At 43.7% G+C, this 16747-nt stretch overlaps 1 protein-coding gene across 1 annotated transcript in view; it reads right to left on the bottom strand.

Moving 5' to 3' along the window:
• Positions 1–16747, bottom strand: part of PIKFYVE (phosphoinositide kinase, FYVE-type zinc finger containing) — a 3858188-nt gene that overhangs the window by 718129 nt on the left and 3123312 nt on the right. Inside the window, 1 exon segment of the mRNA XM_044075403.1 lies at positions 1515–1605. Within this exon segment, the coding sequence (XP_043931338.1) occupies positions 1515–1605 (91 nt within the window).

Raw genomic sequence — 16747 nt, 5'->3', positions numbered from 1 at the left:
CTGTGACTTAAGGAGTCTGCTAACCACCCTCTCGAGGTCGTGTTCCGAAAGCCTGGAAGACCGAGAGGAATGGGACTGATGGCTCTGCTCCGAAAGCAAAAAAGATCTCGGAGCCGAATGGACTGACTCCAAAGAAGGAGACCTGGAGCGCTTACGGGTCGCAGACAGTTCCGACGCAACAATCGGAGCCGACTGAGTCTTGGGAGCATCGGCTCCAGCCGGAGCCGACGTAGGAGCACTAAGAGCACCACTGGCCGAAAGCTTGGTTCTTGGAGCCGATGGTTTTGTGGGCTTCAAAGGTTTGCCCGATGAAGACTTGGTCGGGAACCTTCGGGTTTCAACAAGCCTCATAAAATAAGCTTGTTTCTGCGTTCCTGCAGGACTCTTGGACTGAATGCATGGCAGACAGAACAAGAGTCCTGCAGGTGCAGAGGGCCCAGGCAATAAACACAAGAAGTGTGACCGTCTGTCAGAGACATCTTCTGACAGCACGAGTCACACTTCATGAAGCCTGAGACCCTGGAATCCTTACACATCCTGAAGGGATAACAAGTCACACAAACACAAACAAACACCCACACTCAAACTTACTCAGTCTAGTCACACATGCACACACAAAGACTGAGACTATTTAGACTGACAAATAGAGTAATTTTAAACTAAATTTAACTAAATTAAACTTAAGATTAAGCTAAGATTTAAACTAAAAATTAGCCTGAAGGCCTAGTAATCTACGGAGTGGGGTAGGTAACGAGAAGTAGTTAGAAACAAACCCGAAAGGGAACTATCTAAGGTGGGGATACACGAGTGGATCTAATAGAAAAACTATTACTACCAAAGGGAAAAAAAACCCTTACCAGAAGAGATTTTTATAAATCTAACCTGAGAGCCGGCAAAAATGCAACCTTGCAGCTGAAGCGGCAAACGAGATCTGGGTAGTTAGCGCCTAGCATTGTGGGATACAGGGTAGCCTCGAGCCGGTAAAAATAGCTCATGAGTTTTAGTATAGGCCGAGTCAGAGCCGAGGATCGGCTCCGAACCCATCCAGCAAGAATGAAGGCGAGATTGACAACTTAACATCATGATGTTTTAGTTTTCTCACAAAGTGAAACCAACTGTCTTGCATCGATTGTGGGTACGGTTTGTCCTACAAAACCATGTCTTTATAAAAAATGTCCTGCTTTGGGTCTCTGAAAAGGTGTCCACCCTACTTCCTTCACTACAACTCCCCATCAAGAAAAACAAAACTAAACTTCTACAAGGCTTATGGATACTGTAGGAAATCTACCACAGAATATAGCAGGCATAGTAATATTCCAAGTGGTTAACAAGGTAGTATCAGGCAAGACAACTACACTGCCAGAGGACATCCATTCACAGCGAAGTCAGTAAAGTACAAAATGCACAACAAAACAATTAAATATGTGCAGAGCTGCAAGTATCTACAAACAAGCAGATGCTTACTACTCAGCAGTAAATGAAACTGGCAAAATTAAAACAATGGAAATGGATACCTTCGAATCATCGGATTGTCTTGGTCTTCCAGGACTTGCTGGCACAGAAGGCCGTTTCTTGCCCTTTTCTTGCTGAAAAAGGTCTTGCAACCTGGAACCAAATTAAGGCAACAAAAATGTAAGCCAAAGAAAAACAAACTGGATCACCTAATAGATGTAATCTATGTTAATCTGGTCACTAATTTAGCAGACCTCAAGCTTGTTCATGTCCCAAAAAGCATGAATTTCAATGCAATAAACAGAAAATAATACAGAATGCGAATTCTTAAAAGAAGCAGTGCTGAAGCAACCGCAAACAAAACAAATGAATCCATGTTTCAACTGGTCTTTAGTGGTGCCCATTAAAGTCAAACTCAACTTTATTGTCATTCAAAAATCACACAAGTACAAAAACTGAATGAAATTCCATGTTTTCGGACTCAATGTGCAGACAACATACAGACTATTTTCACTGACATTTACACACATAAATCTCTGGGTAGCCACGGTGGTGCAGCAGTTAGTGTTGTTGCCTCACAGCAAGAGGTTCTCTGGTTCGAATCTCAGCTGGTACTGTAAGGAGTCTGCATGTCCTCCCTGTGGTCAAGTGGGCTTCCCCCAGGTACTCCGGTTTCCTCCCACATTACAAAGACATGCAGCACATAGACTGGACATGCTAAATTGGCAATAGGTTAGTGTGTGTATGCGAGTGAGTGGTGCCAATGAACTACCGCGTCAGGGCTAGCCACCGGCAGTGTAAATCTTGGCTCGAGATGATTGTCACTGCAGAAGTGACACCCCGGACTTCATGTGCAAAATGGGAAAAGGGGTTGAGGATGGATGGATTTACACATATAACACCTAGCTATTATACCATGGACATGCAGGTAGACAGACCAATACTGGACATAATTAGAAATAAGAAGTTATGTACCTACCACAACATTCCATGTTAGTTGTCTTCTTCTCACCTTCTTTCTTGCTGGTTGGGTTCGGAGCTGATCCTCGGCTCCAACTCGGCTATCTTCAAAAGCTCGAGAGCTGCTTACTGGCTCGAGGCCCCCCCCCCCTATATCCCATGATGCCTGGCGCTAGATACCCAGATCTCGTTTAGTAAACCTAACTACAGACATAATAATAACAATTATAATAATAATAATACAGTAAACTGTAGTAGGATGCATGAACCTCTGGAGAGACTGACAGTGAGAAGTAATAGCCAGAGAAGACTCAGCCAGTGATAAAAAAACATAAGGAACTCTTCTCGGTCTACTAGGATAGGGGGATGGAGGGTGGGACACAAGAAAGAAGGCGAGAAGACGACAACTAACATGGAACGTTATGGTAGGCACATAACTTCTTAATGTTAAGTTGTATCTCTCTCCTTCATTCTTGCTGGTTGGGACAGCATCCCTAGCACCTCAATCCTGGGTGGCTCATCGGAACAGACTCTTCAGAACAGTGGAACCAAAATCAGCTCTGCTCCTGGAGGCCACCATCCAGCTTATAATGTGAAATGAAGGTATGAGGATTGGCCCATGTAGCTGCTGCACAAATACTTTCCATTGGCAATCTTGCCTGAAAGGCCACTGAAGTAGTTAGAGATCTAGTGAAGTGACCTTTTGGTTTAGTAGGAAGCTCTTTATTCCTTAACTGATATATAAATGTAATAATACATGTCAACCACCTAGATAAGGTTACTTTCGACACCGGTATACCTTGTTTACCCTCAGCATAGGACAGGAACAGCTGGACTGATTTTCTGATTTGCTTGGTTCTATGCAAGTAAAAGCGTAATTGTCTATGAACGTCCAACTGATGTAATTTGCATTCCGCTTTGTTGGAATAATTTGGAAAAAACACTGGTAGGTCAATGGACTGATTCAAATTATTATCAGAAGCAACCTTTGGAAGAAAGAAAGGGTTAGTCCAAAGATAAACTCTTATCATTGTGAAAAACTAGGTAAGGAGGACGAACACAAAGAGCCTGAAGTTCAGAAACTCTTCTAGCTGACGTAATTGCAACCAGAAGAAGGGTTTTCCGAGAAAAAAACTTCAAAGAACAAGAAGCTGCAGGTTCAAAGGGGGGCAGTATCAGGGAAGCTAAAATCAAATTCAGATCCCATGGAGGCGGGGGGTCTCTTACTGGGGGCCTGAGTAGAATGGTCCCTTTAAGAAAGGCTTTACAAAGCTTATGGGACATGATGCTTGTATCAGCTAGGCCCGTATGAAAGTTTGAAATTGCAGCTAGCTGAACTCTAATCATGGCAGAAGAGGATCCAGCTCGAAAAAGTTCCGCTAGAAATTCTAAAATATGGTGCACAGGGGCTGAAAAGGAATCTATATTCCTGGTCTCTGTCCATAAGGAAAAACGTTTCCACTTACTAGCATAAGTTTTTCTAGTGGTAGACTTATGCGAGGATAAGATGATTTCACGCACCAAATAGGAGATGTTTGGAAGCCTGGCTAAGGTCGGAAGTGGAGCAACCAAGCAGTGAGCTGGAGAGATTGAAGAGACTGGTTCAGCCCACTCGACTGATGGATCAGGAGGTCTGGAAGTGGGTCCAGGGTCCAGGGCTGCTCCAGAAGGTGATGATGCAGGAACGGGAACCAAATTTGTCGAGGCCAATAAGGGGCAATGAGGATCATCTTGCATCCCAATGTAGTAGCTTTCTGTATTAGTTTGGGAATCAGGGGAAATGGAGGGAATGCATAAAGAAGTCCCCGAGGCCAATTGTGAACTAGAGCGCATCTCTGGGGAAGTGTCTGGGAAGAGGGAGAAGAGAGAAGAAATTGTCGCACTTGCTGTTGAAGGGGGTAGAGAAAAGGTTGCAGCAAGGCCGACCCCATTTGCTGAAGATTTTGTCTGCCACAGTCTGATTGAGAAACCATTTGTGAGGCATGAGAATTGCTCTGCTCAGCCTGTCTGCTATAACATTGGACTTCCCAGGGATGTGCGCTGCTATCAGAAACCATTGGGAAGAGATCGCCCACTGCCAAAGTCTGAGTGCTTCTCGACATAACGGGTAGGACTTGGTTCCTCCCTGCGTGTTGATGTACCATACTACTGACATATTGTCTGTTTGAATTGCAATGGTCCCGGTGGGAAGAGAGTTCTGAAGAGCTTGCAATGCTAAAAGCACGGCCCTCATCTCCAAGACATTGATATACAGATGGTACTCGTGAGGCTGCCAGGTGCCTTGGACTGTTCTGCCCTGAAAATGCCCCCCCCCCCGATCAGGGGGGCATCCGTGGTCACCGTAGCTACTGGAGGAGGAAGAACAAATGGTCTGCCCTGGTGTAATGATGGGGAAACCATCCACCAAACAAGTTGGTTTTTGCATGACTGTGTGATCATTATCATGTGAGACACTGGGAGTTGCTGGAAGGACCATTGTGTGAACAGCATCCACTGAAGAATCCTCATGTGAAAACATGCGAGGGGGACTAGTATGATAGCCGCTGCCATGAGACCCAATGTTCTTAGGACGAATCTGGCCTGAATTTTTTTGCATCCTAATAAGACCTGCACATGTCGTCGAATGTCTAACACTCTGTCTACTGGAAGTCTCGCTGTCATGTCCTTTGTATTTAAGTTTGCGCCTATAAAGGTGATAGATTGACAAGGCAACAATGCAGACTTTTTGAAATTTATTGTGATGCCTAGTTTGGAGCAAGTTTGGATGGTGTAGTCTCTGGCTCATAGCAGGTGATGCCTGGTGGTTGCAGTAAGGAGCCAGTCGTCTAAATATGGAAACACCTGGTATCCTTGCCGTCTCAGGTGAGCGGTAACTACTGCCAAACATTTGGTGAACACCCTGGGGCTGTGGTGAGACCAAAGGGCAGAGCTCTGAACTGATAATGACTGGCTCCCAGCCGAAAGCGGAGGAATCTTCTGGAGCATCTGTCCATTTTTATATGGTAGTACGCGTCCTGAAGATCTATGGAGCACATCCACTTGTCCTGACCCAGAAAGGGTAAAATAGACTGTAGCGTGACCATCCTCTTTGAACAGACCTGTTTAGTCTGCTGAGATCCAGAATGGGTCTCCAGTCCCCTGTCTTTTTTGGTACCAAAAAGAACCTTGAGTAAATTCCGGATCCTTGCTGGTCTGCTGGGACTGACTGGATGGCTCTTTTTCTTAGCAGTTTTAAAATTTCTTGAACTGCTTGATCCCTTAGATTGGGTGGAACATCTGGAAGGGATTTGTTGGGAATGTGTGGAGTGCGAAGGAAGGGGATTTTGTAGCCTTCAGATATGATAGACAGTACCCATTTGTCTTGTGTTATACTTTGCCAGGCTTTTGGGTACAGCGATAATCTTCCCCCAACTGCCTCCGAAGGTGGACAGCCGGGCAGCACTTCAGGGATGCTGGAAGGGCTTGTCAGAGAAAGATTCTCTTTGGCCCTGATTTTGCGGACCCCCTCTGCCCCTAGGGTGGCGTTTATTGTTGTTCCCTCCTCTGCCCCTGGAGGGGAACTCTCCACGTGTGTCAGGCACGGCTCCCTGGGGTTTCCAGAACCACATTTTTCCACTCTTCTGACCCTTGGAATACGGTCTTGAAGGAGTGGAAAAACGGACTCCCACAGCAGAGAGAGTCTTGCCTTCCTGTTCACACCTGGTAAGGGTATCCTTCACCTGTGGTCCAAACAGAGCAGAACCATCAAAGGGGGTGTTGGTGAAAGACGCCCTGAAGGGTTCCGCAAAGTTGCATAACCGCATCCAAGCATGCCTCCCCAAAGCCACGCCTGTGCCTGCGGCCCTATTCGCGCCATCGGCTGCATAAGAGATGAGCCGCATGGAGGAGTTTACTACCGAATTAAGAGTCGCCAGCTGGGAGGCAACCTTAGCCTGGGCCCCCACAGCTGATGGATCTTGAAGGGCATCTCCTAGCTCTTTAAGGAGATCCCTTTGAAAGCTGGTAAAGTGGCACAAATAGTTCAGCGACCTCATGGAGAAGGTCGCTGAGGAAAACATCCATTTCCCATATCTGTCCATCGTCCTAGATTCCTTATTGGGGGATGGAGAGACGAAGAAGTTTCAGCCAACTCCTTTTTTGTGGCCGCTGCTACCACCATGGCATCAACGGGAATACCCTTGGTCAGAAATTGCTTGTCTTGTGGGGCAGTGATAAATTTTGTGGGCCTGCGGGGAGTTGGTTCCATTGTGTCTGGAGCTGACCACGCCTTTCGATGGATCAAAAGGTGGAGACACCCAGGAGGTGGAGGGTTGGGATCCAAACGTGTCCAGGAATACCGACCCGACTCATCCTCGGAAGGGTTAAGGGTAGTCCAGTTCCCCCTCTGCCTAAGAATCTCAAGGATGTCTGAGAAAGAGACGTCCTAAGAGGGGGATCTCGGGGACCCTTCCGACTCCTCCAAGTCGGTATCTTAAGTGACAGACTCAGGGGAGTCAACATGCTTCCTCTTGCATTTCCTCTTTCGAGGGAGCTCCTCTGAATGAATGGGGGAGGACTCGGAAGAGGAAGATACACCCAATGGGGTGCCCTGGAGCGCTTGTTCCCCACGCTTGAGGTCTGGAGGAGGGGCAGAGGCAGGAGCAGGCACCATAGGGGGAGGAGCCAATGAGGCTGACCGTGAGGCTGACTCAGATGCAAGCACACTCCTCATGACCTCGAAGGCACCTCTTCCTGATATCGAAGAAGGCTCCGGCTCCGAAGAGACCAGAATCCTTCCCAGCACCGAGAGAGACGGCTCGGAAGCCGATGTAGGAGCCGAACTCACCTGCGCCTTAGCTCTGAGAGGGAGAAAGGGATCGGACAAGGGTCCGATGCCACTCGCCCCATCGGAGCCGACGAGGGAGTCCTGGCACCCAGATCCCTCCAAGGACGGCACCATGGAAGAGATTGGAGCCGACAACGGAACCAAAAGGGGAGGTATCGGTGCCAATGGTCCCACGATCCCAGCCTCAGCATGCTCCGGCTCCGAGCTCAAGGGATGAGTCGAAGGAGGAACTACTGCAGAGACAGGTAGAGCCGAACCCTGATGAGGGGGGCTGGATAGCATTTTAGCTAGGGCCTGCGATTTTAAAAACCTGCTCACCACTCTCTCCAAATCATGGTCAGATAAGTCTAGATGACCGAGAAGAGTGGGATCGATGACTTCTCCCCAACTGCAGCAAGGGCGACCCCGGAGCCGAATGTATCGACTCTAAGGATGGCGATCTGGAACGTTTTCGACTCCTTGATGGTTCCGACAGAAGAGTTGGGGCCGACTGGGAGATAGGTACTTCGGCTCCAGTCGGAGCCAAAGTTGGCTTGGAGATAGGTACTTCGGTTCCAGCTGGAACTAAAGTTGAAGCAGACGCCACACCCGACGACGGTTCCAAACTGGGAGCCGGTGGCTTCGATGGCTTGGAAAGTTTCACTGACTGAGCCTTGGCCGGTGATCCTTCAGGTTTAAGCAACCCCCTAAGGATAAGCTTATTCCTACACTCCTGCAGGACTCTTGGACTAAAGGCGTGACACACCGAACAAGAGTCCGGCAGGTGTAGGGCGCCCAAGCAATAGACACAAGAAGTGTGACCATCTGTCAGTGACATTTTCTGACAGCATGAGTCACACTTCTTGAATCCAGACACTTTCGTGTCTTTAGACATTCCTGTAAAGGAAAAATCAAATTACAAAGAGTACAAAGGGAAGTAGGTAACTAGAAAAAACACACACACAGTCCACACAAGTTACCACACCCTAACAGCACACACACACTTTATAATATAAGAAAGGCTAAACGGACCTACCAACTACCACAATTTTTAATGAAAAATTTTACTACCTAAAAAAGGAAACAAGGATAAGCCTCTAACTGAAACGCCTTACCTTAAAGAGGAAAACAGGAGTGGGGGATGGAGGGGAAAACTCTCTAAGAAACGAGTTTTCAAGGGGGGATTAAACACTACTACAACTATGTATGAACACTAATTATTCTAACTAATAATATACAAGTTCTAAATATATATATATCAATAAATTGAAAAAATACGACCTGAGCCAGTAAACGCAACCTCGTAGCAGAAGCGGCAAACGAGATCTGGGTATCTAGCGCCAGGCATCATGGGATATGGGGGGGGGCCTCGAGCCAGTAAGCAGCTCTCGAGCTTTTGAAGATGGCCGACTCGGAGCCGAGGATAGGCTCCGAACCCAACCAGCAAGAATGAAGGCGAGATAGACAACTTAACATCACATTTTAACACTTTTCGCAGTGAACACTTACTTGCATGAGACTTTAGTATTGCACAGGTACTTGGTTAAGTCATTGCATTGATCACTGCACAGAAAGTGACATTTGAGGATTGCACCGTGAACATTAGAGTATTACACTATGGACCTTAGAGTATTGCACTATGGTTAATTTATGAATTCAGAACATGTACTCCACTGAAAGAAGACATTTTACTGTATTGCTACTACCCTAGATGGCCTACAAGTTACATTCATGGTGAATATTGCACTAAGTATTGGATAAGACTGGTAACCAGGTTATTGCACAATTTGAGACTAGCTTTTATAGTTTCTACTGACCCAGATGGCCACCTTGGAGTGTAGTTGTTACTAAAATTCAGCAGCTTGATGACATTAGGGAAGAAGCTGTTCCTGAATCTCGTAGTTCTGCAATGTACATTCCAGATGATAGATGCAGGAACAGTCTGTAAGCAGGGTGAGTGCAGTCTAAGTATTCTTCTGGCCCTGCTGAGACATGTGGATAAGTACAAGTCATGGACAGGTGGTAAGGTGGTCTTGATGATCCTCTCAGCTATCTTCAGCACTCTCTGAAGGTATCTGCACTCAGAAGTAGAGCAGCTTCCATACCATACTACCAGGCTGTTCATTAGGTGCATTCTAGAGTACCCTTATAGAAGGTAATGAAAACTCTCAAAGGGAGATTTGCTCTCATCAGGCTTCTTACAAAATGGAATCTCTGGTGTGCTTTCTTGGCTATGGCATTTGTAATGGTGTTCCAAGACAAGTCTTCGTCAATGTTCACTCACGGAAACTTCATGTTTCTCCATTGATGGAGAGGGGGAGAATGTTCCTTGCGATTTTTCCTGTAGTCCACAATTATCTCTTTTGACTTGTTCATGTTTAGTGCCAAGTTGTTATTTCCATACTAGGTAATCAGTTGTTCCACCTCATCTCTATACGCTGTTTCATCATCATTACTGATGAGGCCCACCACCGTTGTGTCATCAGCAAACTTGATGATGTGATTTGTATTGTACCTGGCTGTACAATCATGTGTTAACAGGGTGAACAGCAAGGGACTTAGTACACATCCTTGTGGGACTCCAGTGTTGAGTGATGCCATCAGAGGAGTTACTTCCTGTGCACACCTTGAGGTTTGTTTGTGAGAAAGTCAAGAATCCAGTTACAAAGTGGAGTGTTGATGCCTAGTTGGAGTAGCTTCATTACCAGATGAAGAGGGATGACCATGTTAAAAGCACAGCCAAAAATCGATGAACAGTAATGTTGCATAGGTGTTTTCATTCTCAAGGTGCTCTAGTGATAAATGGAGTGCAAGAGAGATGGCATCTGCCATAGAACGGTTTGCTCGGTAAGCAAACTGCAGAGGGTCAAAATCAGTAGGCAGCCCAGATATTATAGTGTCCTTGACCACTATTTCAAAGCACTTCATCACTGTGGAGGTGAGGTATACAGGGCGGTATTCATTTCAGCAAGATGGTGGACACTTCTTTGGTAATGGAATGATTGTTCTGTCCTTAAAGCATTTCAGAACTATTTGCTGACTCAGACAGTTACTGAAGACATCCATGTGGATATTTGTTAGTTGGACTGGGAAGTCCCTGAGCACACGCCCTAGGATGTTGTCAGGCTCAGCTGCTTTTCTCGGGTTAACACTGCACAGTGTCCTCTGGACATCAGTTGGGTTGAGAGTGAGAATCTTCTCATTATGGTCGATAGGCATTTTCTTTGCTGCTGTTCTGTTTCCTTCCTCGAATCTGCTGAAGTAGACATTCAGCTTATTTAGGAATTCTTTGTTGTCCTCACAATGCGAAGATAGGGGGTTCATAGTCAGTTATGGACTGAATACCCTGCCATAGGTGTCTGAGGTCTTTTTGGTCAGAGAAGTAGCTCTGAATCTTTCTGCCACAGACACATTTTGCTTCCCTCAATTCTTTGTTCAGCTTTGCTCTAGCTGTTTTGAGGGCTTCCCTGTCTCCAGACCCAAAGGCTGCGTTTCTTGCTTTCAGTAGCTCATACACTTCTCTTGTCAACCAGGGTTTATGGTTGGCTGGTGTTATGATGGCTTAAATGACTGTCACATCATACACACATTTTGAGATGTAGCTCATCACTGCCTCGGTGTGCTTCTCCAGGTTGATGTACTGGTTCTCAGTATAGGCCTCCTTGAATATTCTCCAGTTTGTGCTCTCAAAACATTCCATGTTGAGACTGCACCCTCTGGCCATACTCTTACTTGTTTCACTGTTGGTCTCCCTCTAGTTAGCAGAGGTTTATATGTTAGTAGTAGTGATACGGAGAGGTGGCTAGAGTCTTCCAGGTGTGGGTGAGGCACTAGGCCTTAAATGCCAGCTTAACACTGCCATATACCTTTCCCAGTGTGTCCTCTCCCCTTGTTGCAAAGTGCAAATATTGGAAAATGTGGGGCAGAACTGTTTTCAAGTTAGCCTGATTAAAGTCACCTGCCACTATATGAGCACAGTCTGGATTCTGGTTTTGCAGTTCATTTATAGCCGGATATAATGTGGCCACTCCCACATCTGGATTAGCACTGGGAAGACAGTAGAGAGCTGTGACACAGATGTTAAATTCCTAGGGTAGATAACGGGGTCTGCATTTCAGTGACAAAACATCTAGATTATCTGAGCAGTGCGAGGATACTATCTCACAACTGATACACCAGCTGTTAGTGATGTATATGCAGACCCCTCCCCCTCTGGACTTGCCACTGTGGGAATGTATTCTGTCTGCTCTATAAAGTGACAGCCCCTCCACAAGGACTGCACTGTCATTAATTTTAGAGTTTATCCAAGTTTCATTAAAAATAAGCACACAGCATTTCCTCAACTTGTTCTGAGTAGATAATTCCAGCCATATATAGTCCATGTTGCTTTCCAGTGAGCGAACATTTGCCATTAGGATGGATGGGAGTGCAGCCATGTAGGGATTTGTTTTTAGCCTTACAGTGATTCCAACCCTAGATCCTCTTTTGTGTGTTTTCTCACACCGCTTGCACCTCCTTCTCTTACCATGATCCAGTAACATCGGTTCTGTACATACCAGGCATTTTGTTCCATGTTTGAGTAAGATTCCCAGCTCCTGTCACTCGAGAAGTGCTGTAGGCTTCACAAGCCCCACAGACAGCAGCTCATCAAACCTGTTACACAACAAGCCTGACGATTGAATTTCCAGAACAGTCTCTCTACTACAAATTAACTTACTCTTAGCAATCTTCCCTGAATTTTTTTTCTCTTAATTTAGACGTGGAATAGGACAAACAGTGCACTTTTCCTTGTTGAGGCAAAGTAGCCACTGCCACATAGGGCACCACCGTTTTTTTCTCACAGATTGAAGAAGGGTGAGGAAAGGGATGCACATATGCATTGTAATTGACAAATTATCAGCCCTACACAGAGAACAAAAAATCTAAAGTGGGAAAGAGTTAAAGGAATAAATCCTAAATCAATGAATATGCACAGCATCTTAAAAATAAGACCTCACTTAAAACAAAAATTCTTCTCATCTCACTGATTATGCCTCAGAATGTTCCAGTAGTCTCCATTAGATGGCTTTTGTCACAAAATACTGAGAACAGCTGTCATTAAGTCATTAATGACATCTAAGTCACAGATTTATTTAGAGACTGCATTTTGCTGAAACTTTCTAATTAGTTTTCTAAGGAAGTACTATTAGTGACTTTACTTACATAAGTTTATCCCTTTTGTGATCTGTCTCCACTTCATGAGGACAGCTAAGGCTAAAAAGCCTAGTGGCAAATACATGCAAGCCAGATGGTTCAAATGTGGCAAATCATAAGCAGCTACCCCCAAAGTATCCAAAGAAGTCCAAACCACTGGTGCCAGCACATGGTGTGGATTACATTATCAGAATAAAATGGTATGCAGTTCATAACACTATGCAAGCAATTCAAATATAAAATACAGTTGCCTTATACCTCCCTGCCAAGATGTAACCCCTGTTAGCATTAATGTGTTAAATAAGATATGTGCGCTATTAAGCATGGTTGTGGTTAAGAATGCTTAGCATTGCAGTAATTTATTCATGTAGTAGTCATGGTAAAAGTAAATCACAACATTTGTGCTACTTCTCCTTACAATTACTCTCCTATGACTTGAAACTGGAAAACCACAGCCTTCTTTCCTTTGTTTTACAGACCATTAGAGACTCATGCTAGAGTGCAGCAACTTACATATATGGATATCTCCCTGTTTGCTATAATGATGGACATTCCCCTCAGTTCTCCAAGCCATAATTTCCTGACATAAAAGGGCAGAAGCAGTAGACAGACAATCATTCATTTGTAAAATTAAGATGCAATAGTTTAGACAAAAGCAATACTTGTAACCATAATTACCTATCACCCAGAGTGAGTAATTATGGTATTAGTAGCAAAATAAAATTAACTGAAACAACAGTAGTAGCAAAATGAAATAATTTCCTAAAGGAAAGGAGTGTCATTACAGTTGTTTTTCAAAGGTAATTTTTTTCTTCCTGTGCCAGCCGACCATCAAGCAATCTTCAATTAGATTCAGCTCATTTGTTCCTCAGTAGGAGGAACTTCATCCCAGTAACATATGGGGTGACAGCTATCAAAGTCAACCATCATACAGGTATCCTTTATGGGTTGCTTGTGCCCCACTGGCATCCCAACAATCAACAGCATTTCCTATAGTCCTACTCTTACAGTTCTGGATGGAGGATAAACTACCTCCACTACACCTTCCCTCTAGCAAATTTGTAATCCCATACAGAAGAAGAGGCACAGAAAATAGGCAAGAGGGGGTGGAATTTACTGAGGAAATTAGCAAAAGAACCAAGAGTTTAGGGATAAAGTAAGAAAGTAGGAAGAGGATACACAAGAGGTAGACTACAGGTTAGAGACTGTCCTCTCTATTAGGTATTGATAGAGTGTAGAGACAGAAACTGATAACTGCTAAGTGAAAAGACCAACTTGCGTACAGTCTAGAAGCAAAGATGTTGTTAAAAAGGGGATAACTAGTAGGGTATATAAAATACTGTATTGATACCTATGAGTCAGTCAGATGATGACAGAAAATATGAGAAAAGATAACAGAAACATAATTTACAGAAGAACAAAGGGAAAGAAATGTATAAATCTATGTAAAGTATATAAAGTATGTAACAAAGTCCTGAAGGTTTAGGACTTTTATAGAGAAGTGTCTGCAGAGATACTTTATACCCAAAGTAAACATAGGATTTTTCCTCTGAAAGATACCAAATGCTGGAGATGCAATGAGGAAGGAGGAAGTAATCAGGAACATTTTTTTTTTGTGGGGAATGTAATGAGTTGGCAGATTTAAAAACAAAATCTCTACAAATTACTAAGAAATGTTGGGAAAGAAAAATGGTAGTAACTAAGGAAATTATAAATTTGTGCTGGTATCTGGGATCTGATATGACTACACATAGTAAAGCCTTACTAGGTTTAATGCTATTGGCTGCCAAAAAATCAATTACTGGAAAATGGAAATAAAAATCTATAACAAACCTTAGTGATGTTGAACTGGAAGAAGGATCTTTAGAAATAGGAGGGATTGATTTTCCTACAAATAAATGGGATTTGTGGGAATAATACAAGCAGAATAATGTTCAGGAGGAGGAGTAAGGATTAAGGGAAAGTAGAAAATGAGCAATTTCTGTAAAGTTGAAATGAATGAAAACTCAAAGAAAAAACGTGATGGATGGACACACATTACGGTTTTCTTTTCTATTCAAGTACAGTTGTACAAATTTACCATAACAGGAAATGCTCTGATAAATCCCTGTTGCAATAGCTCAAGTTATATGGGTCTTATCCTTTGCAACCATCCAGCTTTACAAAGCTTTGGGTGCCTTCCATATGCTCCATCTGACAGAAGTTCATACAGAGCTCCACAAATGGACAGTTGCAGTAAGAAACTCTCTGAAATAAATTTTGTCCAGGAAGAATGAAAGAGACACGAAGAACCATGTTAAGAAACAACAAAACAGCTAAGGCCCATACCCTGACAACACTAAAATAACCTAAGTAAGAACACATGGGCTGGAGGGAGGTTGACTACTGCAAAAGTGCACTATTAGAGTATCTATTGTGGTAAGTTTCCACACACAGCTGTACTATACTTAATGCAGATAACTGTTGCAGTAGCTTAAACTATATGGGCAGATTTGCTTAGAGAAGGAAAAGGGAAGAGGCCAAGAACTAAGGTTCCAGGAGCCCCTAAATATTCCAGCAAAACCTGCTATGCACCTGGAAAAGGAATCCAGTCTGTAGTGCTTTGCAAAGTTGCATACAGGACCAATTAATTGCCTCTAGAATCTACAATCAGCCCCTTTCCAGAAAGCCACTGAAGAAGCTAATGTCCTTGTACAATGAGCTGTAACTCTGTCTGGAAGTGGTTTATTGTGGAGAGTATAACAAAAAACTGCAACATGAGACAACCATCTTGCTATAGTCAATGGTTTCCTTTCCTCTTACCTTCATTCAAGACAAACAGCTGTGCAGCTTTCCTAAAAGGCCAAGTTTTATCTAGGTAGTATCTGATCTGCCTATGTACATTTGGGAAGTGAAGAATCCTCTCCTCCTGTTCTTTGGATCAGGAGAGAAGACTGGTGAATGAATAGCCTGGCTTAAAGTAAATTCTGTGATGACTTTAGCCATAACCAGGGTTGCCAGGTTTATGAAAAGAGAGGAAGCGACAAAAAAAAAAAAAAAAAAAAGCTAAGCAAAGACTAGACTATGCACCTGCACCCCTACAGACAACCTCAAAACCTGACCCCTCTCTGAATCCTTACTCTTCTTTATTACAATTCACTCCATAACTAACCTTTCTTCTCAACTTCTCAATCTTAACTATTACACTTTGCTGTTTACCTACCTTTACTATCCTTGCCTAAGCCTTCCGTCACCTTCTTTACCCCTTAAACTAACTGCTTCCTAACTATCACTCTTACTTGTACAGCTAAACCTCTCATATCAACCAACATATCAACCCCTTACTGTTACCAAATTTATACAATGTCATTATCAACGCTATTTTATGTCAGAATTATCTTATGTTAATGTGTTTCTACTGTCTTATATACTCTGTACTGTTTGTGTATGTAATTAAATGTGAAGCTTTTCTCCCTGGGCCTCCACTGAAAATGAGCTCATCTCAGGCCCAGTGGACTTTCCCAGTAAACAAATGCAATAAAAAAATAAATAAATAAATAAAACAGGTCTTTCATGTGGAAGTTTGTACCAATGTACCTAGTGAGTTCTATGAGGGTCCAATCCATCTGTTAACTCCTAATTATTGCTAAAGCGGAAAGACTAATACAAAAATGTTTACTGAATATCTTGCACTGCATATGTAAGACTTAATTTCATGATATTCTAATATGCTACACAGAACAACATGTTAACATTGTGGAGGGGGATACGAGATGTTTTAATAAAAGCCACTAGAAGGCAGGGTTAGGCTGTCCTGTGCAACTGCTGCAAACTGTGTGCATCCTTCCATGGGATAAATAAGCTATGCTTGCTGAAGTGATATTTTGTGTGTGTGTGTGTGTGTGTGTGTGTGTGTGTGCGTGTGCGTGTGTGTGTGTGTGTGTGTGTGTAAGGCCCATCAGTATAAAATCTATTTTAAATTTCTGTACAGATGGAAGTACTAGACTGACTGACATTGTTCCCACCCACCTCTATGCTCCCCTTATTTCATTCTGATCTGATACTTTCCTTTATGTAGAGTAATTTCTTCTACAGTCTCACCCTTCCTGTCTCTCATGTTATACGTGGAACTGCCTGCTGTTCTGCATTAAACAGAAGTGGCTCTGCTTTGCAATTTCTGATTGGCTTGTATGCTGGCATACGAGCCAATCAAAAATCGCACAGCAGAACCTCTTGTTTTCAATACGGAACAGCCTACTGTTTCACACTGAACAAAAGTGGATGCACTTTCCGATTTATGATTGGCTCACAGGCCAGTATATGAGCCAATCACATAGCAGAGCCTTTTCTGTTCAATGT

Source organism: Protopterus annectens, chromosome 6.part1 (assembly GCF_019279795.1).
Source record: "Protopterus annectens isolate FY-2018-M chromosome 6.part1, PAN1.0, whole genome shotgun sequence".
Taxonomy (NCBI): domain Eukaryota; kingdom Metazoa; phylum Chordata; order Ceratodontiformes; family Protopteridae; genus Protopterus; species Protopterus annectens.
Note: the sequence above shows the minus strand (reverse complement) of the source record. Positions and strands in the feature narration are given on the sequence as shown.